Source organism: Geotrypetes seraphini, chromosome 1 (assembly GCF_902459505.1).
Source record: "Geotrypetes seraphini chromosome 1, aGeoSer1.1, whole genome shotgun sequence".
Classification (NCBI taxonomy): Eukaryota; Metazoa; Chordata; class Amphibia; order Gymnophiona; family Dermophiidae; genus Geotrypetes; species Geotrypetes seraphini.
Window position 1 is genome coordinate 267,537,475 of NC_047084.1, and position 26,245 is coordinate 267,563,719.

The window sequence follows — 26,245 nt, forward strand, 5'->3', positions numbered from 1 at the left end:
AGGGGTCTCAAAAGTCCCTCCTTGAGGGCCGCAATCCAGTCAGGTTTTCAGGATTTCCCCAATGAATATGCATAAGATCTATGTGCATGCACTGCTTTCAATACATATTCATTGGGGAAATCCTGAAAACCCGACTGGATTGTGGTCCTCAAGGAGGGACTTTGAGATCCCTGTTGTAGAATGATTATTTTTGTATTTGATTCCTCTAGGACAGGGCTGCCCAAGTCCAGTCCTCGAGATCTACTGGCAGGCCAGGTTTTCTGGATATCCACAATGAATATGCATGAGAGAGATTTGCCTGCACTGCCTTCTTGGTATGCAAATTCTCATGCATGCTCATTGTGGATATCCAGAAAACCTGGCCTGCCAGTAGATCTCGAGGACCGAACTTAGGCAGCCTTGCTCTAGGATTTGGGAACCTTATTCTTATATGGTCAGAGGTTGCTGATCAGGTTATATTTGTCTTTGGGTGGTATTTTGATTAAATTCAACATGCAGTCTGGTGTTTTACCATGGAAAATTAAAAAAATAAAAAAATAAATAAAAATCTGTATACATAGTTTAAAAATCTTGCTTCAAAAGGGAGTCAGTATAGTTCGAGGTACAGGGGTGTCACTTCGTCATCTTTAGTTGCTGAGAAAATAAGTCTGGCTACTACATTTTGAATGGTTTGCAGTTTTTTCGATATATTTTCTTTGCATTCTACACCTAGCACTAGGTTTCAATTTGCCATTTCCAAGTTTACCTTCTTAACTTTATTTATGCTTACATTTGGTTAATTTACTAACGTTATGATCTTAACAAAATTGGAAGTTTTATGGTAAATTGTACCTGCTGTACACTGCCTTAGGTGAATCTCTTCATAAAGGTGGCTAATAAATCACAAAGAAATAAATAAAACAAGCATGAAAACTTATGCATCAGGATTTACACACTTGGGAGTGTGGTTTATAGAAAGCGCTCGATGAGGATTATTTTCAGCACCATTTACTAAATCTAGTGCTTAATGTACTATACAAGCATAACAAAACTGGGCATTGCAGTTTTTTGACTGGATGGTTGTTTTAGGTTAATATTTTATTTCCTTGTTTGTGTGTCTTAAGTGGCTCCATTTATCATACAGCAGGAAGCGTTCACATGTACTCAGCGCACACAGTTTAAAAATACACTTTGCTTCATGGTCCAAGACACCCTCAATCCCAGAGTACTCCACAACAATGCTTGTGTACAGTCAAGTGTGGTAGTTTCGTGGGCATTTTATAGGACAGCAGAAAACAACATAAAAACATAGAAACATGATGGCAGATAAAAGGCCAAATGGTCCATCTGCAGTAACCATTATCTCGTCCTCTCTCCGAGAGATCCCACGTGCCTATCCCACGCCTTCTTGAATTCAGACACAGTCTCTGTCTTCACCACCTCTTCCGGGAGACTGTTCCACGCATCTACCACCCTTTCTGTAAAAACGTATTTCCTTAGATTACTCCTGAGCCTATCATCTCTTTATGCCCTCTCGTTTCAGAGTTTCCTTTCAAACGAAAGACTCAATTTATGCGAATTTACGCCACATAGTTATTTAAATGTTTCTATCCTATCTCCCCTCTCCCGCCTTTCCTCCAAAGTAGACAGATTGAGATCTTTAAGTCTGTCCCCATATGCCTTATGATGAAGACCACGCACCATTTTAGTAGCCTTCTTCTGGATTGACTCTATCCATGAGCCAAGTGCAATGCCGGTAAGTAGTGGTATACCTGGCTTGGGGGTCACTCATGGCAGATAACACCCCCCCCATCTCCAGACATGGAGTGGTCGCGGGGCTGCAGTTGTTGGCTCTGCTGGTCCCTTGCCCCAGAACAGGATATTGATGTCAGAGGGGGCAGGGGCTGGTGGAGCCAACAGCCATACGCATATGGACCACAGCCCTGTGACCACGCCACATACCCCCTCACTGCCTGCATCCAGGGCAGACGATCCCCATCGGCCAGCTCTTGGTTTGCTAGAGCCGACAGGTATGCTGGAACAGACCCATGGCATCCCCTGCTTCATTCATTCTCTGCAACCTTTAAATGAGATTATCCCATGGCAAGATCTTCCCTAGGACGAGGATGCTGGTGCATTGTCTCACTGCTGCGATCTCTGCTCTGACCTTGGCTACAGCTTTGGGGGATTGATTCACGGCTAGATGCCCGAAGGCTGCAATTATCCCCGACTCTGGGAGTTTCTTTGTTGCCAAATGTTTTGTTCTCTGTATGAGATCAGTAACCCTAGAAAGACTCTTCACCGGCCACCTCGTTACAGCTTCTGGCAAGGAAACCAGGGTTTCAGCAGTTTTTATTCTGTAAGTCAAACCCCTCCTTCCCCCAAATTCTAGGGATTTCCAGGAGGAAGTTGGCTTCTTTCCGACTTCACATTCTGTAGTAGAACATGTTTATCCACTCCTACCCTAGCCGAGATATTCAAGAATGTTTCTGACCTCATGTGCAACATTTTTTTTAATTTGTCCCATTATTTTAGAACTCCTGTTAACTTTATCTATATGTTCCATCTTTGCTTACACCCTATGCTGTCTATTAAAATGATAGGCTGAGTTATTGTGTTGACATTGTAATGTATATATTACGCCATACTTTGTATAGTTATTTGATTATTTTAATGGCTGTAAATTGTCTATTGCCTATGTTTGATTTATTCTTGCTGTACACCGCCTTAAGAAAATCTCCTAAAAAAAGGTGGTAGAGAAATCCTGTTAAATAAGAGAAATAAATTTTATAAGACTAAATATTTTTAAAAGCCTACGTAGAAATAAAAATATTAGCTCTGAGGATATTTTTCCACAACAGATTTACCTGACCAAGATAAACACCTTTGTAATATGTAAGAAAGAAGGAGCACCGAAGGGTGGTCATATATAAGCCACACGGCTTCTAGAAGCTGCATATTTCAAAACATCACGACTCCAAAGTACCCTCTCAAATTTACCAGCTATTATGTGATGGATATGTTGGCTACTATATTGCAAGGATGATAACTTGTTTTCCTCATCTCTGCTTTCCCTCCCGATTCCTCTCCCATCTTCCTTTCTTTTACGGCCCTTCTTTCATGCTTTGGCCATTTTTCTGTACTCCCTGAAGTAACACTAAATACTTCTTAAACGTTAAGAATATAAGAACTTCCATAATGGGACAGACCGAAAGTCCATCAAGCCCAGTATCCTGTTTCCAACAGTGGCCAACCCAGGTCCCCAGTACCTAGCAAGATCTCAAGTAGCAAAACAGATTCTATGTTGCTTATCCTAGGAATAAGCAGTAGATTTCCCCAAGCCATCTCAATAACGGCCTATAGACTTCTCTTTCAGGAAATTATCCAAGCCTTTTATAAACCCCACTAAGCTAACTGATTTCACCACGTTCTCCGGCAACAAATTCCAGAGTTTTAATTACACGTTGTGTGAAGAAATATTTTCTCCAGTTTGTTTTAAATCTACTACTTAGTAGCTTCATCGAATGCTCCCCTTGTCCCAGTATTTTTGGAAAAAGCATGAACAAAGTGTTTCACATCTACCCTTTCCACTCCACTCAGTATTTTATAGACCTCTATCATATCACCCCAGAGCCGTCTCTTCTCCATGCTGAAGAGCCCTAGCCACTTGAGCCTTTCTTCCTAGGGAAGTTGTCCCAAACCTTTTATCATTTTCGTCACCCTTCTCTGTACCTTTTCTAATTCCGTTATATATCTTTGAGATACGACGACGAGAATTGCACACAGTATTCAAGTTGTGGCCGTACCTTAGAGCGATACAAGGGCATTCTGAACAGGGCCATTCCTGTGGCTACCTACTATGCAGAAGTCCATAGCTCTATCCTTGAACCAGGTCTTTTGCAACTCAAGCCAGATAGGAATACCGTGGAGGCAACACTGCTGAAGGAGGAGGTAGGGGTGTGGTCGCTACTTAATCGTGACAGCTAGTGGCTGAAGTCAGGTTAATGGTGGTTCTTAGTGGCTGGACTGCAGGGTTCTAAAATGTGGCTTAATATATGCAGGATAGGATTAATCCTTTAATGGACCCTAGGAATAGAGAATGACACAGGGACAAATTTTTCCCCATCCCCGCAGGAACTCAATTTCTCCATCTCTGTGAGTTTTGTCATTGTCCCATTCCTGCAAGTTCTGCCTTAACTGCACAAGCCTCAAACACTTATGATTTTAAAGTGTTTGAGGCCTGTGCAGAGGAGAACAGAGCGTGCAGGATTGCGACAGGGACAGGAAAAGCTTGCTGGGATGGGAAAATAGTTACCACGGGGATGGGGTAAAATTTGTCACTGTGTCATTCTCTACCTAGGAACACAAGTACACTGGGCCCCCTGGGCCCGCCCAGTCCCCAGCCCTGTCTGGCTATGCCACTGAACAATGCAAAGCTAACATATTCCAATTAATAAATCTAAACACACACACACACAAAAACAACTTTTCTACCTTTGTTGTCTGGACATTTTGTTTTTCCATCATGTTGGTCCCAGTTTCTCTTCTGTCTTTCTGTTAACTCTCTTTCCAGTGTCTGCTATCCATTTGGCTTTTCTCATCTCTCCTATCTTGTTTCATTCCTTCGCTACACCTGTCTCTGATATACTGATTGTTTTATTTTAATTTTTTCCTCCTTTTTTTCTTTTCTGCCCCTGTCCACTTAAATTTCATCCTCTTTCTCACTATTTTTCAACTTTCATCTCCTTTTCTCATATTCTAGCTGAAATCAGACTTAGCATGTTTCGCAATACTAGAGAAATAGAAACTGAAATAAGGTATCAGAAATGTGCATTTTCAATGTGTCTACCTTTGCTGTCTGATCATTTTATTTTTCATTCCAGTATCTCTCTCCAGCTTTTCTCTGTTTTTTTCCTGTCTTTACAGGGTCTCCTGTCCATTTGACATTCTTTTTTCTTCAAGTCCACCTTTCATCTTTGTCCCTATTTGTTCTATCCAGCATCTCCCCTCTATAGCCTCATTCCTTTCCTCCCCCATAGTCAGCATCTGTCCTCTTAGTCTCTCTCTTTCCCCCCATGATCAGTATTGTTCCTATCTTCCCTCCATGCTCAGCATCTTCTCTGTGCCCCTTCCTTTCCCCTCTTCCCGTCTGCCCCATCCCCTACCCTGGGGCTAATATCTCTCCCTCTCTATTCCTTGCTCTCCCCTGCAATACAGTATCTCTCCCCATCCCTTTCCCCATATCCAGTCTCTCTCCCCTTCTTTGCTGCACCTCAATCCAGTCTCTCTCTTTTCCCCTGTTCCATTTAGCAGCTCCTCTCCCTTTCCAAGTCCAGCATCACCTCTCTCTCTCTCCCCTCCTAGGTCCAGCAGCACCACTCTCTTCCCTGCCCAATCTAGCAAGCACATCTCTCTCTCCCTCAGCCCAGCAGCAGCTCTCTCTCAGCTCCCCTCCACCCAGGTCCAGCAGCACATCTCCCTCTCATCCTCAGGTCCAACAGCGTTCCCCCTTTCACCCCTCCCAGATACAGAAACACCCCTCTGTCTCCCCCTGCAGCAGTATCTCTCCCTCTCCTCTCTAGTTCTAGCAGAACCTCCACCCTCTCACCTCCTCCCAGGACAAGCAGCACCTTTCCCTCTTACCTACCCTCCCAAGTCCAGCAACACCTCTCCCTCTCTCTCCTGTCCTCATGGCCAGGAACAACTTTCCTTGTCACCTGCCTTTCCAAGTCCAGCAGCATCCCTTCCTCTCCAGCAGCACCCTTTTCTCTCATCTCTCCCCCCCCCTCATCCTGGGTCTAGAAGCCACCCTTTCTGGTCCAACAACATCCATTCCTCTCCTATACCCAGGGCAGCAGCACCCCTTTCTAACCCCTAACCCTGTCATCTTGCATGAGCAGCCCTCCTTCCTTCTCTCCCACAAGCCAGCACCACCTCTCCAATTCTCCTACAGGCAAACTCATGACCTCTGCTAGGCTGCGCCCTACCTCTGTGGAAACAGGAAGTTGCATTGATGAGGTGGGGCGCAGCTCTCTGTAGAAATCACTGGGCTGCCACTATCTGCAGCGATTTAAGATGGTGGGAGAACAGAATGGGAGAGAATGGTGCTGGCTTGGAGGGAGAAGGAAGGAGGGTTGTTCAGCGCTGACAACATCATAGGAGCAACGCATCAGGCCCCCCTGACCTCTTCGGGCCCAAGGCATGTTCCTACTGGGCCTACCCTTTAATCCAGTCCTGGGTATATGGTCCTCAAACTGAAAGAGTCACTTTGTTGGGGTGGAAGAGATAAGTTGCAAGTATAACAGAAAAGGAAATTGCTGTTTCAAAAAAAACAAAAAAAAAACCAAAACTTTTGGGCCTGACAAAATTAGCTTGATGGTTGATAGAGCTAACCCCACCCCCACCTCCTTTTGCATTTTCCAGATTATAAAACAAAACCAAAACTGTTACTTTCATTCTGGTAAAGTACTACTCACCTTTTGGGACGCGAGGTACTCCATTCCTCGAGCCACCTGGTACGCGCAGGAAACCAGGTCTTTAAAGGTGAGCTGCTCCTCTGGAACCTTGCAGGTATCGAAGGAGTAGTCCATGCCAGGAGGCCGCCGAGCTCGTAAGTATTCTCGCAGGTTTCCTTTGGATGCGTATTCAACCAACACATAAAGAGGACCTTATGGAGACAAAAAAACACCCAAAAAACAACCCCACAGTGGTAAATATTGCTGAAATTGTAGCTTGAATTTTGAGGATTAGTGTGGGGAAGAGAAGGTTCAGTTAGTCTGACAGCTGCACTGCCAGTCATTCTGTGTATGCACGCTCATCGCAAGTTCGTGAGAAGCTCGCAACAGAATTCACAGGAGGTGGCAGCGGCCATAATGACAACACATTTGCTATGGACCTGGGAACAGGATGGAGATCGCCATCATCTCACATAGGACACTTAACCAGGATTAAATTGGTGGCTCGGACGGTAAAAGCAGGTGACACCATAAGAATAGCCTTACTGGATCAGACCAATGGTCCATCAAGCCCAGAATCCCGCCTTCACAGAGGCCAATCCAAGTCACAAGTGCCCAACAATTTTTGATCCCGGTATTAGCAATGCATTTCTGTATATAGCACAAACAAACCTCATCACACATATGGTAATTGATTTAGTTTAGTCCAATTCAATTTTATAGCTTAATTTCTTCATAGGAATTTGTCCAAAACCTTTTATCATTTATTTTTTGCGAGCGCCCATGTAGCGACCACATAAAATGCTCCACTCAGAGGGAACATAGGGTTCATACTGGGGTAAATTCAATATAGGTCACACTAAAGGTTAGAAACCAAAAACTGAGTGCTAAAGCTAGTATTCTAGAATGGCAGAACTTAAGTCCGCAGTTAAGTGCCAAACTTTAGGCGTCACCACTGATGCCATGTCTATAGCTGGCATAAATGGTGGCACCCAAAGGTGGCTACTGGGCATGCAAATGGAACTATATAAGTGTGTGCAAGAGTAGTTGGAACATCCCTGACACACCCATGCCCATCCCACTTTAATGCTCCTTTGCATTTGAGCACGAGACATTAGGCCTTATACTGAATAGGGGTTTAAGGGCTAGATTCACTAAGCAAACAGATCGTGTACCAATCGGTTTGTGAGCCCTTTGTGACCTCATTTCCCTCCGACCCGATTCACTAACCTCTCCTCCGATCCAATCCCAATCCGTGCATGCAAATGAGGGGAATCGGCATGCAAAGCAAGAAAGACACGATTCACTGAACTTATCGACTGGCTGGCTGATCAAAAAACTAGCGACTGGTGAGGACCAGTCGAATGTGCTAACCCCCCCCTGATTCTCCTGCTCTGACCGCCCTGCTCTCTGCCATGCTTCTCTGCTCTCAGCCCTGACCTGCTGCCTGCCACAATCTCCTGCTCTCAGCCCTGAATCTCTCCTGCCGCCCCGACTCTCCTGCCCTTCCCCGCAGTGCAAGCCTGTGATTTTAAACCGCAGGCTTAAAGTGGGTTAAAACCATGGGCTTGGAAAAAAATAAAAATAAAAAAAAAAGTACGCGCAAACCATCTACAGGCAAAGAAGATGGTCTGCGCATGTTCATGGATCGCTCTTTAGTGATCCGTGCGGTGGGTGGGGGTCGTGCCAACAATCATCCCCATTTGCATGCAGGCCTTTAGTGACATCGTCGGCCTGCATGCAATCAGGCACGGATCAGACACGGAAAGGTTAGTGAATCTAGCCCTAAGTTTGTTACATGCACAACAGCGAACGAGTGCCAATAAAGGGGAAGAGTGTGGCGCAGTGGTTTAAGCTACAGCCTCAGCACCCTGGGGTTGTGGGTTGAAACCCACGCTGCTCCTTGTGACCCTGGGCAAATCACTTAATCCCCCCATTGTCCCAGGTGCCTTAGATAGATTGTGAGCCTACCGGGACAGACAGGGAAAAATGCTTGAGTACCTGAATAAACTCATGTAAACCGTTCTGAGCTCTCCTGGGAGAATGGAATAGAAAATTGAATAAATAAATAAAGTGTTTGTTAATGGCAATTATTGGCATTTTATCACCAATTTAGTGCAAATTAGGTAATTATACCATGTACATAAATGGCTCATTTCTATACCTGAAAGCCCAATTACACACCTAACTTTGGGTGCCATTTTTAGAATTTGGGGAATTACATTTTATTGTTGAGGTGAGCACTGGCAGTTAATCTGAACTACAGAGGCACACTCCAATATACCCTGGTTTAAGATGAAACACGTTTTTGGCATGGAATATGCAGAAATACCTATTAGGAGACATTATCCTAACTGAAAAACTTTGTGAGCTCTGACCATTTGGCATGAGCTTTACAGACACAGGTGCTAAATACATTGGGGCCTAGGGCGGAAATTAACATAGCAGCAGGCTGTGCACATCCTTCCACTTTGGGCAGGCTTGGCAAAGGGGTCCAGGACAACTGCCTCAGCTGCACCCCCCACCCCAACACCAGCCCTGCTTACAATACGTTTCATTGGAGTGCACCAGCAATTAAGAGGCACAGTCATATTAAAGGGGGGGGGAGGGAAGAGAACTTTATCTTTCCTCTATTGTCCTTAAGACTTATTGGTTTTTACTCCTCTGCAGTCCCTATACTGCATATTAGCTGGTGTTTTGTGAGGCGAGGCGACAGTGCTCATATTAGCAGGTTTTATTGTAAGAGAACATCCCTTGGCTGCCCGACCAAGTCCGCTGCCCAAAGGCACTATGATCTGCTGTTCTCTCTCTCTCTCTCTCCATTGCCGTTACTTGAAGCTCTCCCTCCCCCTCTCCTGGTCTCTGACCCCCCTGAAGGTCAGGATTCAATCTCTAGTAGGATTTTAATAGCAATTAATGCTCTTTGGAGTATCAACTGAGCATTCCATCCTTGCAATAAGCTTAAGCCTGTCACTCTACAAACATGCTCGTTAATCTAAAATGTGTACACTCAAGCTAACTGCTCAAAGCAAAACAGTTAATTTGAAAAAATTTGCATTTTTTTCAGGGTAGGGGTGTGGGGGAGGGGAGAGGCTCTTCGACAACAGGCATTCAGCTGGATTTGTAGCTCAGAGGTCTCTAGGTTCTCTAGCTGCTGGGGAGGCATCTGCTGTGCGAGTTGCTCTGATAAACGCTAAAGAAAGACCCTCCTTGAACACGTTTGATTTATAAAAGATTAATAAAACAAGAAAAGTAGCCTTGCTGAGCTTATACTTGCACTGAAGCACATTAGACCGTGAATATTGTTTATTCAAATGGATGTCTCAGACACTTACTTCCTCGCTCCAGAAACATAGCTGAGAGACTGAAACGTGACAAGTGAAACCTTACATAATAGTTTTATATAAAGTTAGTCAATAAAAAGTATGAAATGAAAAAAAAAAAACAACCAAAACACACCACCACAAAAATTTGTTTCTGTAAGACCCCTTTTGATTATATTAATTCTTACACTGGAATTTTTACCTTGACCTGGCATTTGAAATCTAATAACCTCATCAACAGACGAGATTTTCCGGAACCTACCATCTTGCGTGCAGGCTCCCAGAAGATTGATGATATTTTTGTGCTTCCCAATCATTTTCATCATTTCCATTTCAGAGACTAGGTCAGAGAGATCCTTCTCGATGGCGTCGTCTGCAGGTTAAGAGGGAGGAGAACGTGGAGAAGTGAAATAAATAACCCTCGCTGGCCCATTTCCACACTGCAGACTCACAGAGGAGCAGTCACGCTCCTGCTGGCAACATTCAGTGCCTCTGGCACAAGGAGGCAACTCAGCACTTCATTTCTTTTGACTGCATAACCAAAGAATTAGATCAAAGGAGAGCAGTGAATATGGTAGATCTGCTCTCAATAAGGCCTTTGAAACTGTTCCCCACAGGAGTCTCATTAACACCTTGGGCAGTGGAGGGAGTGCTCCCCTCCCCCAGGCGAGGGAGGATGAGGAATGGCTCACAACTAGAGAATGACACAGGGACAAATTTTCCACCCATCCCCGCGGGAATTCATTTCCCTGTCCCATCCCAGCGAGTTCTTTTCTTGCCGCTGCCCCCATTCCTGCAATCTCTGTCCTCATTTGCACAAGTCTCAAACACTTTAAAATCATAAGTGTTCGAGGCATGTATGGTTAAGGCAGAGCTTACGGGAATGGGACAGGGACAAAACTCGTGGGGACGGGATGGGGGAAACTAGAGTTCCTGCGGGGACAAATTGGTGCCCGTGTCATTCTCTACTCACAACCTGACTCAAATAGGCAGTGGAGAAGTTCGATATACAGTGGTGCCTCACACAACGAACTTAATTCGTTCCAGGAGCAAGTTTGTTATGCGAAAAGTTCGTTATGTGAAACGCGTTTTCCCATAGCAATACATGTTAAAAAAAATAATTCGTTCTGCAGCATAAAATGACATAAGATGACATAAAAAAAGATAAATTTGTCAAAATGGTGGTCTTGCTGAGGCCAAACTCTTTGACGAGGTCACACTGTTTTACCCCACATTCACTCCTTCTAATTATTTCCCGTTTCATTTCAACTGAAATCACCTTCCTGCTTTTTTTAGAAGCCATGATATATAAAAAATATTGAGTTTATCTTAAAAGGACGACTGCCGTGATACGTGCGTGCGTGCGTGATTTAATTCGTAATGAAGAACGATTGCCGCGATACGTGCTTAAGTTAAGCGCAGTGACTAACGACTGCCTGCAGTGCCTGCGCGGAAGGATGCAATACATCGGCAGCGATCGTGGAAGCTCGGGCGACTTCGTTGTGTGAAACGAAGTTCGTTGTATGAATCATGACATGAAGTTCGTTGTGTGCAGCGTTCGCTGTGCGAGGCGTTCTTTATGCGAGGCACCACTGTACACTGCTCAACAATAAAACGTTTTTGTGAAATCCCAGGTGAACAGAAAGGATTTAAAAATGCTTGTGGAGTCACGAGTATGGCAGCCAAGGTGCCATAGAAAATGAAAGTGCACATCTGTGAATTTTGCAAGGATTCCTGCTATAGATGGGGTTAAGCACATTCAACTGTCTTCATAACCCCTGATTAACACTGTTTTCCTCTTCAGTTATATGCTAGAAAGGAGTTAATTCAATAACCCTAATTAAACACTTGTCTTCAGAAAAAAAACTAAGACCCCGATGTTCTAAACTTACCGTGCCTTTAACAATTGATGCTAAGCCAGCATTTTAGCTCCCGATGTACATAATGGCTCTGCGCAGTCTTTTCGGTACTTTATAGCACCCTCTGATAATACTATAATACAATGAGGTTATTAATATTAAAATGAGCACTCTGGGCAATGCCCAGACATTGCCTGGTGATGCATGAAATGAAGCGCTGACCTTTAAACGCTCCCAAATTACTGGCAGATCTGGAGGCGCTGGCAGTGTGTTAAAAGTGCATCTTGGGCGCGTGCATCAAAAGTGTACACCGGCAGGTCTGGGCTGCAGAAAGTATGATAAATGAAGATACATTTATCATGCTTGATGGGGGGGTGGCATATATGCATGCGACATATAGACACGTGCCATGCACATGTGTTTAAAAGCATATTCTTGCAAGTCTGAGGCAGCTGATTGCATCAGAGGTGGAAGTTCAAAAAAATGTATATGAGGGTAGCATTCAAAAAACATATATGAAGGTATCATATATGTCCCGCAGAAGCACAGCATATGCCGGCAAGTCTGAGGCAGCTGATTGCATGAGAGGTGGAAGTTCAAAAAACATACATGAGGGTAGCATATATGTCCCGCAGAAGCAGTGTAGACAAAAAAGCATTTGCATGATTTGCTGGTAGTTTTCGCCCCTCCCCTCCACCTAGGGCATCAACAGACACCTATGACATGCACCCATGATGTATTACAATAAGGCACTCTTATAACTTATGCGTGCCTATGATGTAGCATTTCCTGGTGCCTGCACACATTTATGCCTCTTTCTGTGAACCATTCTGAGTATGCGTCAGTCGCTTTCTCCAACGACTGATTTGATGGAATTTCCGTGGAATTCCACGGAGCTCACTTGCATGCAAAGTTTCTGCAGCATTGTTCTTCTTTTTGAAATCGGAAAATTTACCGGCACTACAACGATCCACAGGATTTTAACAGTTAGTTTAGAACATTGGGGTCTAACTTAAAGCAGGATTTTACATTAGAAGCTGCAGCTTAATTATCCCACTCTCCCCACTGCCAGATTTTCTGCAGGAACACATTCCATGGCTGCCGTTTCATCTGACCTACCTTTCAGCATTTTGACGGCTACTGTGATGGCCCTGTTGGGCTTCTCCTTGTCAATGCCAATAGCTTCTGCCATCACCACTTGACCAAAACAGCCTTCCCCAAGCGGTTTTCCCATAGTCAGACTACAAAAAATAAATAAATATATATATATATAAATATGAAAAAAAAAACAAACACCTCAGAATAAATGGGAACAGATACTTTAAATCAAATAAATATGAAAAAAACAACAGGGTAGCAAACCAATCACACAAAATAAACTAATCCAAACCAGTGGTAAGAGAAGTCAAAAGATGAGGGGAAGAGCTTTAGATACAGCTCAGACCTTTTCTATAGTAGCCCAAGATGAATTACATGTATGTACAGTAGGAAATAATAACAGAAAAGGATACAGAGGACTATAGTGTACAGCTGAATTAATATCTACCAAGTCATGAACCCCTAAATCTAATCTAAAACAATACACTCATTTAGTTCAATGTGTTATTTCTCTAAGGATTCTTTTTAATGCTATTATGACATTAACAACTGAAATTATATGAATAATGAAAAAACTGATGATGAAGAACCAAGTCAGTCGTTCATTAGTTCAAATCCATTTAAGAACCTTACATTTTGATTAATTTTTTGTATGTTATTTATGTTCTTAATATGAGTGTTTTTATGGAAACCACTTAGGATGAAAAATAGAAGATCAGAAATGTAGGTTTTTCCTTAGTTTCTCTAAACTGGTCAATTCTCATCGATTAGACTTGCTTGTGTAGTAAATGGTATTAAAGGACACTTCTGTTCTGGAGTGCCCCATTCTACTTGTGATTTCTGGGGGATCTACCAGAAACATGCAGGAAACAGATCAGCCTAGGGAGGTAGTATGCACAAAGCTCCCTCTCTTGCATATTCACTCAGGTAGAGACCCTGAAATTTAGACTGGCTTGAAAAATATCTGTCCGGAGGGGACGGACTGCAGATTTTTTTTTCTTGTTCATTATCAATTATCAGTATCAATTATCTTTAGAAGGAGAAATGTGATTTTTTTTTTCCAAACATGTGTCGGGTAATCATGATTTCCACTAACTGGCACGCTCGACTCAAGACGTCGGTGGCCAGAAATATTTTAGGGGACAATTTTTAACCTGTCTGCTTTGAGACAAATTCCTTCCATGGAAAACGTGCACAAAGTTTACAATGCAATCTATACCCATTAATCTTCCACTGATGTAATGCTCCCCTCACCTGGAAATATCTCTTATCAAGCCATGTGCCTGAGCAGCACGAGCTAAATGCTGAACCATCCATAGGAATAGAATGGATGGCTCAGCAACTTGATTAAGAAGGGTATGTGTTAAATTTGGCTAATAGTACGTGCATTGCAACACAGCTGTACCGAATAGCCTATTTCACTAGTCAACTGAATAGAAATAATGAAAAATATTATTTGACTGAATACAAATAAAGATCATTGAGCTTGAACATAAATAAAAGAAGCAATGTTGAAATCGGAGATAAAGCATTTATTTCAATAGGATTTTACCAGTAAAGCCCCAGATTTGTATTTGATGAATTTAAATCACCAATTGGTTGAATATGAATGAATGTACTTGAGGCTCTATTCAGGGCCGAATCAAATTGAATACAAATATTCATTACAGTCCTAATACACATGCATTTTTAGTCTTATCAAGAGAGCAATTTTCAAACTATAGATTTACATGTACAAATTGCAAGTAAATCATATCTATTTGTCTTTGAAAATTGCGCCCCCTTCCAAGGGTAAACACTTGGGGAAATTTCTGAGGGAAAAAATGCACTTAACTTGGCATGCATTTGATGTCTTTCCCTTTATATCAATATTTCCTTTCGACTTCCCTACCATTAATTTTATTCCAACCAAACCAACCATGAAACAGAGAATAATGGTAAAGGAGAGAGGAAAATAGGAAACAATGCAATCTCGTATTCATATTTGACAAGTTTACTGACCGTGATCGGGGCAACTCCCATTTGGGGTCAGCAGGCAGTTCAAGTTCCAACACGTTGGCCAACATTGGCCCATCAGAGGAAAGACGGTTGATTCTCACCAGCGGGCTGTTGGAATTCGTTGAAGAGTTGGATTCCAGTGACACCTGCTTAAATAAAGCAAATAAACTTTGTTATTGCCTACTGCTGTTGCTTTATATATGGAAATACAGGAGAGGCAGACAGATAGATGTGAATTAAAGGGATCTCACTGAAAAAAAAAATAAAATAAAATCACTGTTAATCAATATATTAATTCTCAAACTGTCCATACTAGTGCAAGCTGCATACCTGGTTTTTACATGTGGTCTTTTCTTTCGTAAACTACCACACTTTGTGTGGACTAGAATTGTACTTGGATAACACATGCACAGAACTGATAATACCAAGTGTATCTAAAAATACCAATCTCCTCCTGCCCTGACCTTAACACGCCCCTAATCACTTCCTTTCCAGGAAGTTACAAAGCATGCATCTGTGTGTAGCTGCATCGAGAGGAACCGATTTTTAGAACAATGATTAACCCAAGTCAAACTACTTTGAAAATTGGCCTCTAAAAACTTCCTCACTACAACATATTCTAATTTGATGGTAGGAGTAAGGTAAAGAGAGGGAGAAAAGTCCTAAGAGTTAAAAAGAAATTTTACTGCCTTGCTTGCTGGTATTTAGAAGCCACTGTGTAACCAGAACAAGGGATGATTGGAGCCTCTCACACATCAGACTTAGCATAGGAGCCAACTCTGTAGGTGTTCAACCCCCCTCCCCCAATATTGAGCCACCACCTTGATGATGTCCAGTAAGGCGTAATTTCCACTGGGTTTAGCACCTCCAATCATTTAAAAAAATTTGGTTCCTATGATACAGAGCAGTGATCCCCAACCCTGTCCCCTTTCTTCAGCCGACAGAGCAAAGAGGAAGGGAACCGCCATCTTTCCTCCCTGCCCTACCGACCCGACCCGACCACTGGAAACAACTTTGGGGCCTTTGACTCCACCCCAAGGACTGCTCAGCTGTTCTTCAGCCCTTTAAAAAGGGCATTTACTTTTACTGTAATGATGTTTTACTGTGCTTCTGGAACCATCTAACTCAACTTTTCTATAAATTTGTTATTTAGCAGTTCCAGACTAGTCCCTGTGGCTTCTGCTAATTTTCACCATGAAGCCCCCATTTTGGTCCCTTTTTCTCTTAATCTGTTCATTTATCAATACTACTCATTGTACGAAATCTCTTTTCCCCCCCAATGTATCTGGCTTTAATAGTATTTGTGAGACTTGCCCTGGTCTTAGAATTCCCCGTACTGGTGCGCACCAGAAACTATTCTTCTTAAAAAAAACCTTGGGTTGTTAATTACACATCTCTAAAGCCTGTACCTACTACCAACCTGCCCAGTCTTGCCTCTGACTCTCTCGCGCCAGTCCCAATATTATACTGCAATGTTGGATCGGCATGCAACAAGACTCAAGAATTAAATGATTTACTAGGGGATCTCGATCCTGGATTCTTGTGAATTACTAAATCCTGGATTACAGAAGATGATTTATTTACACAAAATGAACTCTGTTCCCATGGTTCCCAAGGTCTTTTCTCTTCCAGAAATTGCCGGAAAGGAGGCGGCCTGCCACTCCTCTTTAAATCATTTTTCGATGTTCAGCTCCTTGAAAAGGGTAGTGGATACATCATTAGAATATATGTTAGCTACTGTCAGCGATGAGCTCCATTGTCACCCACTGGGTATTTTGTTATTATACCGTCCTCCAATTCCCTGGAACAAATCCTCTGAACTTGTTTTTGAGATCATAACAAGCGCTTTCCTAAAATTGCAAAGATTACTGATTATTGGTGATATCAATCTCCATCTAGATGACAACACTAGCAAGGACGTGAATGAATTTAGCAGTTTTCTCACCTCCTGGGGTTTCCCCTCTCTTAAGACCTCTCCAACCTATGAAAAGGGGCACTCTCTTTGATATCATTAGCTTTCTCAACCTTACTGACTACAACACCTTAGTTGAAGATGTTCGTTGGGAACAAGTCCCCTGGTTCAACCACTTTTTAGGTGCCTTCTGTCTTCCTATCTTCATGTCTCACCTTGGGGTTCAATCCCGTGCCTCAAAATCTATTACCTTCCGCAAGAAAATTGCAAGTGAACAGTTCTGGACCCAATTTCTTAATCAGCTCACATTCTGTCCCAAGCCTGATGCTCCAGAAGTCAACTGGCATAACTGGGTAAACCTTTCTGAGACTACCTATTGCTCTCTTGCTCCTCTATCTACTACGACTTGTTTCCTACTCCCATAAGGCCCCCGGTATCTTCCTTATCACAGAGAACTGAAGCAGAAATGCCGAGTACTGGAGCGCAAATGGTAAAAATCTAAATCTCCTGCGGATAGACAGTCTTGGAGGGTCAGTATTAGGTTCTATAATACAGCATTAAAAAAAAAAGCTAGGAAAAATTATCAGATCCAACAATCAAAACAGTACTCTGTTCAACATCTGGCGCACTTTAACCTCTCCAGCAGCGGACGATCTAGCAAAATTTTTTAATGAAAAGGTCGCTGCTATAAGAAACTCCTTTCCCTCATTAGTCTCTTACAATTCTCTGGTGACCAGCACCACTAATCTTATCCCAGTAGACAGAACCTGGACAGTCTTTGAGTATGTATCTGAAGCTCAGGTTTCAAAACTGTGCCACAAACTAAGATCCTATAAATGTGCCTTGGATCCGTTTCCTTAATACCTATATGAGAAAATTCCCACCCAGGCTATTTCATCTCTTAGCAGACTTATAAATTCTGCCTTACTATCAGGTCTATTTACTGCAGAGATGGGCCACATTGCTCTGATCCCACTAATGAAAAAAAATTGATCTAGACCCATCCTCAGCGTCCAGTTATCGACCCATAGCGAATATTCCTCTACCGACCAAAATGTTAGAGTCTATCATATCTGCTCAGCTGTCATCAGACTTAGAGAGATTCTCCATTCTTCTACCTTGCCAATATGGTTTCAGACCCAACTTCAGTACCGAATCTCTTTTGGTCTCACTAATTTCAAAGGCTCAGCAACTACATTCATGTAACAAGTTCGCAATCCTATTACAATTCGATCTATCTGTGGCCTTTGACATCGTTCAACACGATATCTTGATCTACCAACTTTCTGAGATAGGCACTGATTCTACGATCTTAGACTGGTTCTCGAAATTCCTATGATCTCGCTCATATACTGTTAATATGAATGGCAACTTATCTTCTTGGAAGCTTCTATCCTCTTCAACATCTATATGTCTACTTTAAAACTTTTCCATTTATCTCCCTTTGAAACATTATATACATATGCAGATGACATCTTTGTCCTTCTTGAGATAAGATTCGAATCTCACAACCTCGCTGAAAATATAATAGCATGCATAATGAAACTTCAATCTTGGGCCATTACTGTGCAAATGAAGCTGAATGAGTCCAAAACCAAACTACTGTGGCTTGGCCCTACACTAGATCAACTACTTTTGTCCATTTCATTGCCATCTGGATCTTCACTGCAGACTGAATTCTCAAGTAAAGTTTTGGGTGTCATTATAGACTCAACACTTTCATTCAATGACCATCTTAATTCTCTGGTGAAAAAAATGCTTCTTTAGTCTCCATATGCTGAGGAAAATGAGATCCTGCTTCCTCCACCAACATTCTGCTGTCCTCGTACAATCAATCATTATTTCGAGGTTGGATTATTGTAATTCGGTCTAAGTCTAACCAAGAAAAGACTTCAACAGATCCGGAATACTGCAGCTAAGTTTATCTTTGCAAAAAGAAAATATGATCATGTTTCCCTGCTTTTGTTAAAACTTCACTGGCTACCAGTAATCTCTAGGATTTACTTTAAATGTACCTCCCTAACATTTAAGATCTTGCATGGCACTCTTCCCCTTTTAATTCCTCTATCCTGGAACTCTGTGAGACCCGATTATTACCAGATCTATCCAAAGGCTTAAATTATCCTTCCCCTCATTAAAAGGCATTATCTATATTGGAAAATTAGGGAAATCTCTACTTTAAAATTACTGAGCTTTGGAACAACTTTCCTGTCCAGCTGCACAATTTGGGCTCTTTCCAATTATTTCGAAAACATCTGAAAATGTGGCTATTTTCAAAAACGTAAATTCTGCTGTTCTCTATATAACTACTAATTCTTATTATATTTTCCTTTCTTAAATTCTTGTAAACCGTGTCGAGCTCTATCCTTATAGAGAAGATGCGGTATATAAGCTTAAGGTTTAGTTTAGTTCCGTCAGCCAGTCAGGTTTTCAGGATAGCTCTAATGAATATGCATGAGAGAGATTTGCATATAATGGAGGTGACAGGCATGCAAATCTGTTCCATGTATATTCATTAGGGCTTTCCTGAAAACCTGACTGGGTGGTGGTCCTACAGGACAAGGTTGGGGACCACTGATATACAGCACCTACTTGTCCTGTCCATGGATTTCCAAGACTTCCACCCCCTAATTGCATGCAGACATACGTCCTGGAAAATATCTATTATAATGTGTGTTTAACATGTGCGTCTGAAAACAGACATCCATTTCCAAAATGTTCCTAGAGCCATGTTGGTGTAGGCAGGAGAAAGTCTTGAAGTCACCCTAAAACGAGCCTCTCCACACAACCCAACTGAACTTGATAGTGAGGCATGAACCGCGCACCTGGAGCACAATGAGCATTTTTTAAGTTTCTTAAAATTGCCCATTATGAAAACTGCTAGAAGACAAAACAAAGTGCTGGTTAGCAATTAAAATCAAATTAGCGACTTCCCTTCTGACCAGCTCTGCCTCAGGATATTTTTTTTTTTTCAATACAACTTTAATTTAAAGTGAGCAGACCCCACTGGCTCTCAACGCTATATGCCTTGCCTTGAATATTAGTGGCAAGGCTTACAGCTGAGGCACCTCTAAGGTAAAAAATTTGGGGGAAATGGGGAGAAAGACTCAAACATAGAAACATACTTATCCCCCAATTAAATCTATTTACATCAAGCAAGAGCACAAGAAACTCGGGCATGTTCATGTACCCTACTCCGAAAGCCTGCCGTTTTAAAAGTTTTTTAGACAAAATTCTAGCCTTTCAAGCGGAGAGAATGAACTTTTAGATGTGTTCTCTGATTGCCCACTCCCAATCTTACTATGAGTTTAGAAAATCACTGAAACCTATCTGTTTGGTAAATTTATGCAATGACTTTGCTTTGTATCACTCTACATTGTATCATATTGTTTCTACTGAATTCTACTGTATCTTGCATCTTCACTGATTTATCTCAGTTCTCTAGCTGTGAACCGCCTGGAACTTCTGGTTGGGCGGTATATTAGAAATAAAATTATTATTATTACTAGAGAATGTCCCCGCAGGAACTCAATTTCCCTGTCCCATCCCTGCAAGTTTTGTCGCTGTCCTTTCCTTATTCCTGTAAGTTCTGCCTTAACCACACAAACCTCGAACACTTATGATTTTAAAGTGTTTGAGGCTTGTGCAGATGAGGATGGAGCTTGCAGGAATGGGGCAGGGACAGGAAAAGAACTTGCCGAGATGGGACGGGAAAATGAGTTCCCGCAGGGACAAGGAAAAATTTGTCCCCGTGCCATTCTCTACTTCCTACAGGATCTTCTCACAGGTGTTTATACCACTCTAGTTTTATTAGTAGAGCATATCGAAATGCTGCCAAATTTCCTGACGTATGAAAAGACAATTGCATCATTTTTATGATGTATGTCCTAAGAGATTTTACAAGAAAAAAAAAATATATATCAGTAAGCACAGAGAGCCTGATCCTGGAAGTGGTGTCTGCAAAATGGGTGCCGGTTGCGTGTCAATCGCCAGCAGGCATTTTTTTTTTTTTTTTTTTAACATAGGCGTTTTAAATGCCTACATTTAAGGCATTGGTTTCGTGCTTAAGGAGGAGAATAGGTTCGCCTATGAATGCCTAAGGCTACTTCTGGCGCACCACACCCACGCCGGCCTTAGGTGTCTGTAGGCATCCCTATGTACCTCTTTAGGCGCAAGACAGGTGCCTAAAAACAGCGCTGACATAAAAAAAAAAACCAACAACACGTGTCCTGACTGAGGGCTATAATTCTCAACAACACGTGTCCTGACTGAGGGCTATAATTCTTACAAACATATCCCAGAATACTACTATAACTGTTCTCTACTAATCTTTCCCTCCACATCATGCATTAGGCTAGATTTCCTAAAATTAAAATTTATAAGCCACATTCTCTTGAAAACCCCAAGGGATTTATAATACAAAATAGTCACTACCCCTCCTATCTAACCTATTACAAAATCACAAGAGGCGGCACATTCTAACATTCATCCATACATTTGTACCAAGCTCGTAAACATCAATTCCAACAAATCAGCATACAACCTAATATACCATAAATGCACATTATTTACTGTAGGGCCCATTTCAACAATGGGACCCATTTACTAATAAAATATATTTTAACCTGACATTAGCACATGTCTAGTACCTTTGTTTAAAAAAGTTTCTCAACTTATGGGGAGGAGGAAAATGAACAGGGGGGAACATCTGTTCTTATTAAAAGACTTGCTGTATTCTTGGATTCTGTTTATAGCCTGGTCATATGAGTAATGTTATAAACTAGAGAATGACACGGGGACAAATTTGTCCCCGTCCCCACAGGAACTCAATTTCCCTGTGCCGTCCCCGTGAGTTTTGTTGCTTTCCCTGTCTCGTTCCTGTAAGCTCTGCCTTAACCGCACAAGCCTCGAACACTTATGATTTTAAAGTGTTTGAGGTTTGTGCAAGTGAGGATGGAGCTTGCAGGAATGGGGCAGGGACAGGAAAAGAACTTATGGGGACGGAACAATGAGTTCCCGCAGGGAGGGAGAAAAATTTGTCCCCGTGTCATTCTCTATTATAAACACTGTAGAATGTGCACATCCTGTCACCCAGATATATATTTTTTAAAGTTCTCACTTATAAACATTTTAAAATAATAAATACAAGCAAGGGAAATCAGAAATGAAAGCATGTAAAGTTGTAAGAATCTTGCATCTACTTTCTGTTACCTGTCTCTTGAGTGGGAACTTGGAAATCTTCTGAACAGTTGGCATGTTCATGGCTTTCTTCGAGAGTGTTTTCATCCTGTATCTGATCACGATGACGATGATCAGTATACAAACGATAAAAACGGCCACCGAGCTGAGGATGCCAACGGAGACCGAGCCAGGGGCATCGTATTTCTCTATCTGCTCCGCTGTGAAGTGAGAGCAGATGACCTTAATGTGAATTAGAGCCACGTCTCTTCCTGCTCTGCAAATCTCCTTATAACCCATATTTCAACCTTTGGGCTCAACCTGAATTTTCCACTCTGTCATATCTGAATTATCCAAACAAGACACGGGTACGCCTACTGCGTAACAAATATAATTTATGTTCATTGTTTAAAATAGTAAATGTTGTAGCCACTAAATTTCTGAAGGTAAATGCTGTGAATTTAGGAGTTTCTAACTATTAGACAGGGGAAACGTTTAAAGAAAATTTTCATGCAGTTCCAGAACTAATTCTGGAAAAGTTTTATATTATTAAAAAAAAATAAACTTGACCTCAACATCCAATAGAGTAGACTCAAAAATGATGGATTCCATTTGGATGTGAGTTTCAAGCAAATCTGCCAATATATAACTAATCCTGGGCAAAACAACTTTAAGGGGTCCTTTTTTCAAGCCGCACTAGCGGGGGTTAGCGTGTCGGACATTTCATCATGCGCTAACTCCCGCGGCCGGCTAAAAAACTAACGCCTGCTCAATGCAGGCGTTAGCGGCAAGCACAGCAGGCGGTTTAATGCACGGTATTACGCGCGTTAAACCGCTACCGCAGCTTGATAAAAAGGACCCCCTAAATCTTCCCTCACTCAGGGTTGATACAGCCATTTTTACTGTAGCATCATGATGTACCATTAATATCGCATTATATGAGCCAACTATGGTAGAAACAAAACAACTCCTGCTAGCTTCACACTGTGATGTCAACATAACAGACTGTGTTAGAACAACTTCACATACAATGTCCTACATTAATACTTAGCCACTTGTGGGTCTTGATTGAGAATTAAGCCCCAGCACAGCTGATCTGGGCTTAAAAGAAGTTTGAAGAAAAAAAAAAAACCAGACCTCAAGTTTATGCCTAAGGATACCAAAACTCCTTTTTATCGTAACAAAATAATTTTACAACCTATTTACCAAGTCAGGTTAGGCATTAGATATGGGTTTTAACATGCATTACTACTGTAGGGAAATTCTAGAACTAGGTGCCTGCAATTACATATGTGCATATAGACCAGTTTATGCTAGTATTCTATAAAGAAAAGTAGGTGCCCATTCTCCTTTACCAGAATAGATTCTGCCATGCACCCTCAGTTATAAAATTGCCCCAATACATATGTGAACTCTGCTTAGAAACAATTACTGAAAGACACGCAATAAACCTAAACTTTGGCATATTAATTGCAAAACTGGCAAAGTGGGAGAACAGTTAACTACTCCTTTAAAAAGAGTACTTGTATGTATTTGTGCAATCTACCATGACGTTAACACGTTAAATGCAAAATCTTACTTTACATTCGCAAATAGGTCCTATGTACTTAACCAGTTTCAGGTTTGGACCAAACTGCTCTTTCCATTCTGTAAAACATTCACTTAGCCAGGCAATATAAAAACAGCAGAAGAGGGAAATGTGTTAGGCTACAAAAAGAATTTTACTTAAATGGCTAAGTTGATAAACGATAAATAATATTTTCATTTTCTAACTTCTGCCTATACTGGATTTGGCTACTAACTCCCACTCAAAATTTATTTTCAAGGGAGCAGCAGAAGAACTGAGACAGCAAAGAAACCAAAATTCACAGCATTTGCCAGCAAACTAGTGGCATTCTAACAGTTTCTACTTGCCTCAAACCCATTTAGAAAAACTATCAAATCGGTCAGCAAGAACACTGCACAGCAAGCTTTTCTTTTTCCTCACCAAAAGGCCAAAATGGGGAAAGTGTCTTCCGGAACAGAGTCAGTTGTTACAAAACTCCATTTACTCAAACAAAGGTGATTTAATGAGAGAAATTCATCAGTTCGGTTCATTCAGAAATGCCAAATAATTTACCAAAACATGGTGTCTTTTATATGCTCTCTACGAGACTTTTTCTCATGGTTAAAACAAAAAACATCTGTGACTATTTTCTAAGCAGCTAAAATGGAAATGTTAAAAAACTGTTAGCTTCCAGTTAATCAGAGCTTAGAAAGTGAACATTAATTTGAACATGTTAATTCTTTTTAAAACTATACCGGCTGGTTAAAACAAATTACATATGGACTTTGCAATAGTTCAAAGGCATACAAGTGGTAGAAAATGAACATGTTTGACTGTTATTTAAATAATTGAAAAATGATTCAACTCCTTGAAGCCTTTTAGGAGCAGTTTTTCTTAGGAAGTGAATCACAAATTACCACCCAGTCTCTGGATCCAACTGCTCCATCTCGGCTGCTGTACCACAAAATGGTACCTCTCTATGAGCCAATCAGATGCGGTTCTGTAGCACTGTTGTCAAGAGTGATGACAGGCCAAAGAGTACAAGAACATGGATTTATCCACAATTAAAGATACATGGTGTGGATTAGACCAGTTCAGTGTAGAACTAAGAAATATTTAGCTGAATCTCGCCTATCACAGGAAGTTCTATGTAGAAAGGGCCAAATGTGGCCTGGTGCATACTGTGTTCGGAAGCTGCATCTACTGATACCAATTTATCAAGTCTCTCCAAAAATTCAAACATCTCATATTGACTTTACTTGTAGGCCTCAGACTTTTTTCTTTAAATCTATTTGATGAAGACGACTAGAAAATAGGTTCACCTTTCTAATTTGGCCTGCTGAGTACAAACAACTGTTTGGTCTTACAGGACAAGGATGTTATTTTTAAGCAGAATTGCAGTTATCTGTTATCAATAGAACGCAAGTCTTTTTCTAACTTTGACTCAAATATGTTGACATAGCACAGAAGAATGAAAAGTCCCAATTAATGTTTAGAAACTTGGACTGATGAGCTAGAATTCTCCAAGAAACAAATGGCCACCAAAAATTAGAATCTTTTATCAAGAAAGAAAATAAATAAATAAATAAATAAAAGGCAATGAAGTCCAGTGGTTCAAAGGAGGAAAGTGGGGTCAATACTAAATTTAAGCCCATCAGGGGAGGGACTTTACTACCTTGTCTAACCAATTTGGTTGCCTTAATGAAAGCAAATAGTCTGGTGACCAAGACCAGATAATTATCACAGCATGGACACAAACTCATCTTAAGACCTATGAACAACAACGACAACAGCAGAAAAATAAAATTTTCAGAATTTGTGGCTGAAAACCTTCCCCCAAAAACCAAAACAACAACTTTCATACCAAAAGACTTATTTTTCCAAATGTGAGAGCACAACTCACTGCTAGAGAAGTTCCTTGAGCCCAAATCAGAATCTCTCCGTTTTCTCCATGGCCTTCTTTTCAATTTCCAGGCAATCAACCAATCAAAGGATCTGGATGAAGCATTGCAACCTAAGCATGTCCACTTCTAATAGAAAAGATCAACTGGAAGAAATGCCAACATGCAAAGGGGAATATCTTAGTGCACTCTCCTGTATCTCAGCCAAATGCTCGCTAATTGAGGACTTCATGGAGCATTACAAGGGCCAGTGGATCAAAGCCCTTACCTTGAAAGCAACGTTTCACTCAGCCTGCCAAACCTTAGTCTGCTACTCTAGTCACAAGTGATGGGAGTTTAGCTTAGAGGGTAGTTGACTGTTCTGCCTTGTCTGTTGGAGGAAAGCCAGCCTCAAGAAATCTCACAGTACAGCCGATGAAGACTAGTTGGGACCCAGATCCTGCAATGTCATCTTGTGGTCTGAGGAGTGAGTTGTTTTGCAGGCCTTGGCTATGGCAAATACTGAATGAATTAGGAAATGATATTCTGGTACTTTTGCTACCTCCTTTGGTAGGCCTTCCTCTGGTCAAACTGGCAGGATTAACAAGTTCATCTGGTCAGCAGTGGCACCATATCTGGGTTTTGTTTGTTTTTTTCAAATAAAAGCTTTATTTGCATTGAAAAATGAAAAACAACAGCACCATCAATTTCAAGACAAAGTAGAAAACAGTACAACCCACAAAAAATGCCAAAACAACCCTCAAGTATACAAACAAAGAAAGCCCCATAAGAGGCAAGCAACACCCCATCCCCTTCCCCCCCAGGACAGATCCCAAACCCCCCAAGCACAGACCAACTAACTAGCACAAACCCTAAAAAGAAGAGAAACCAAAAGGGCCAACAATCACTCCCCAACCAATCCCGTGGCACCATATCTGGTCGTCTTTTGCTCAAATTCCTACTTCAATATTTTCTATCATACAAACTCAAGATACTTTCCAACTTCTACAACCCAGA

At 41.6% G+C, this 26,245-nt stretch overlaps 1 protein-coding gene across 7 annotated transcripts in view; it reads right to left on the bottom strand.

The window, feature by feature from the left end:
- The window catches only part of FGFR3 (fibroblast growth factor receptor 3), a 135,630-nt gene that overhangs the window by 19,059 nt on the left and 90,326 nt on the right, over positions 1–26,245 (bottom strand). For 3 of the 7 annotated variants that reach the window (XM_033951068.1, XM_033951040.1, XM_033951012.1), the window contains 5 exons: positions 21,830–22,023; positions 14,716–14,858; positions 12,736–12,857; positions 10,020–10,130; positions 6,456–6,646 (listed from right to left, as the gene is read on the bottom strand). In XM_033951068.1, coding sequence (XP_033806959.1) covers positions 6,456–6,646; positions 10,020–10,130; positions 12,736–12,857; positions 14,716–14,858; positions 21,830–22,023 — 761 coding nt within the window. Of the gene's footprint in view, positions 1–6,455; positions 6,647–10,019; positions 10,131–12,735; positions 12,858–14,715; positions 14,862–21,829; positions 22,024–26,245 lie in introns of all 7 variants that reach the window. The other 4 variants (XM_033951059.1, XM_033951031.1, XM_033951050.1 and 1 more) reach the window with 2 other exon arrangements.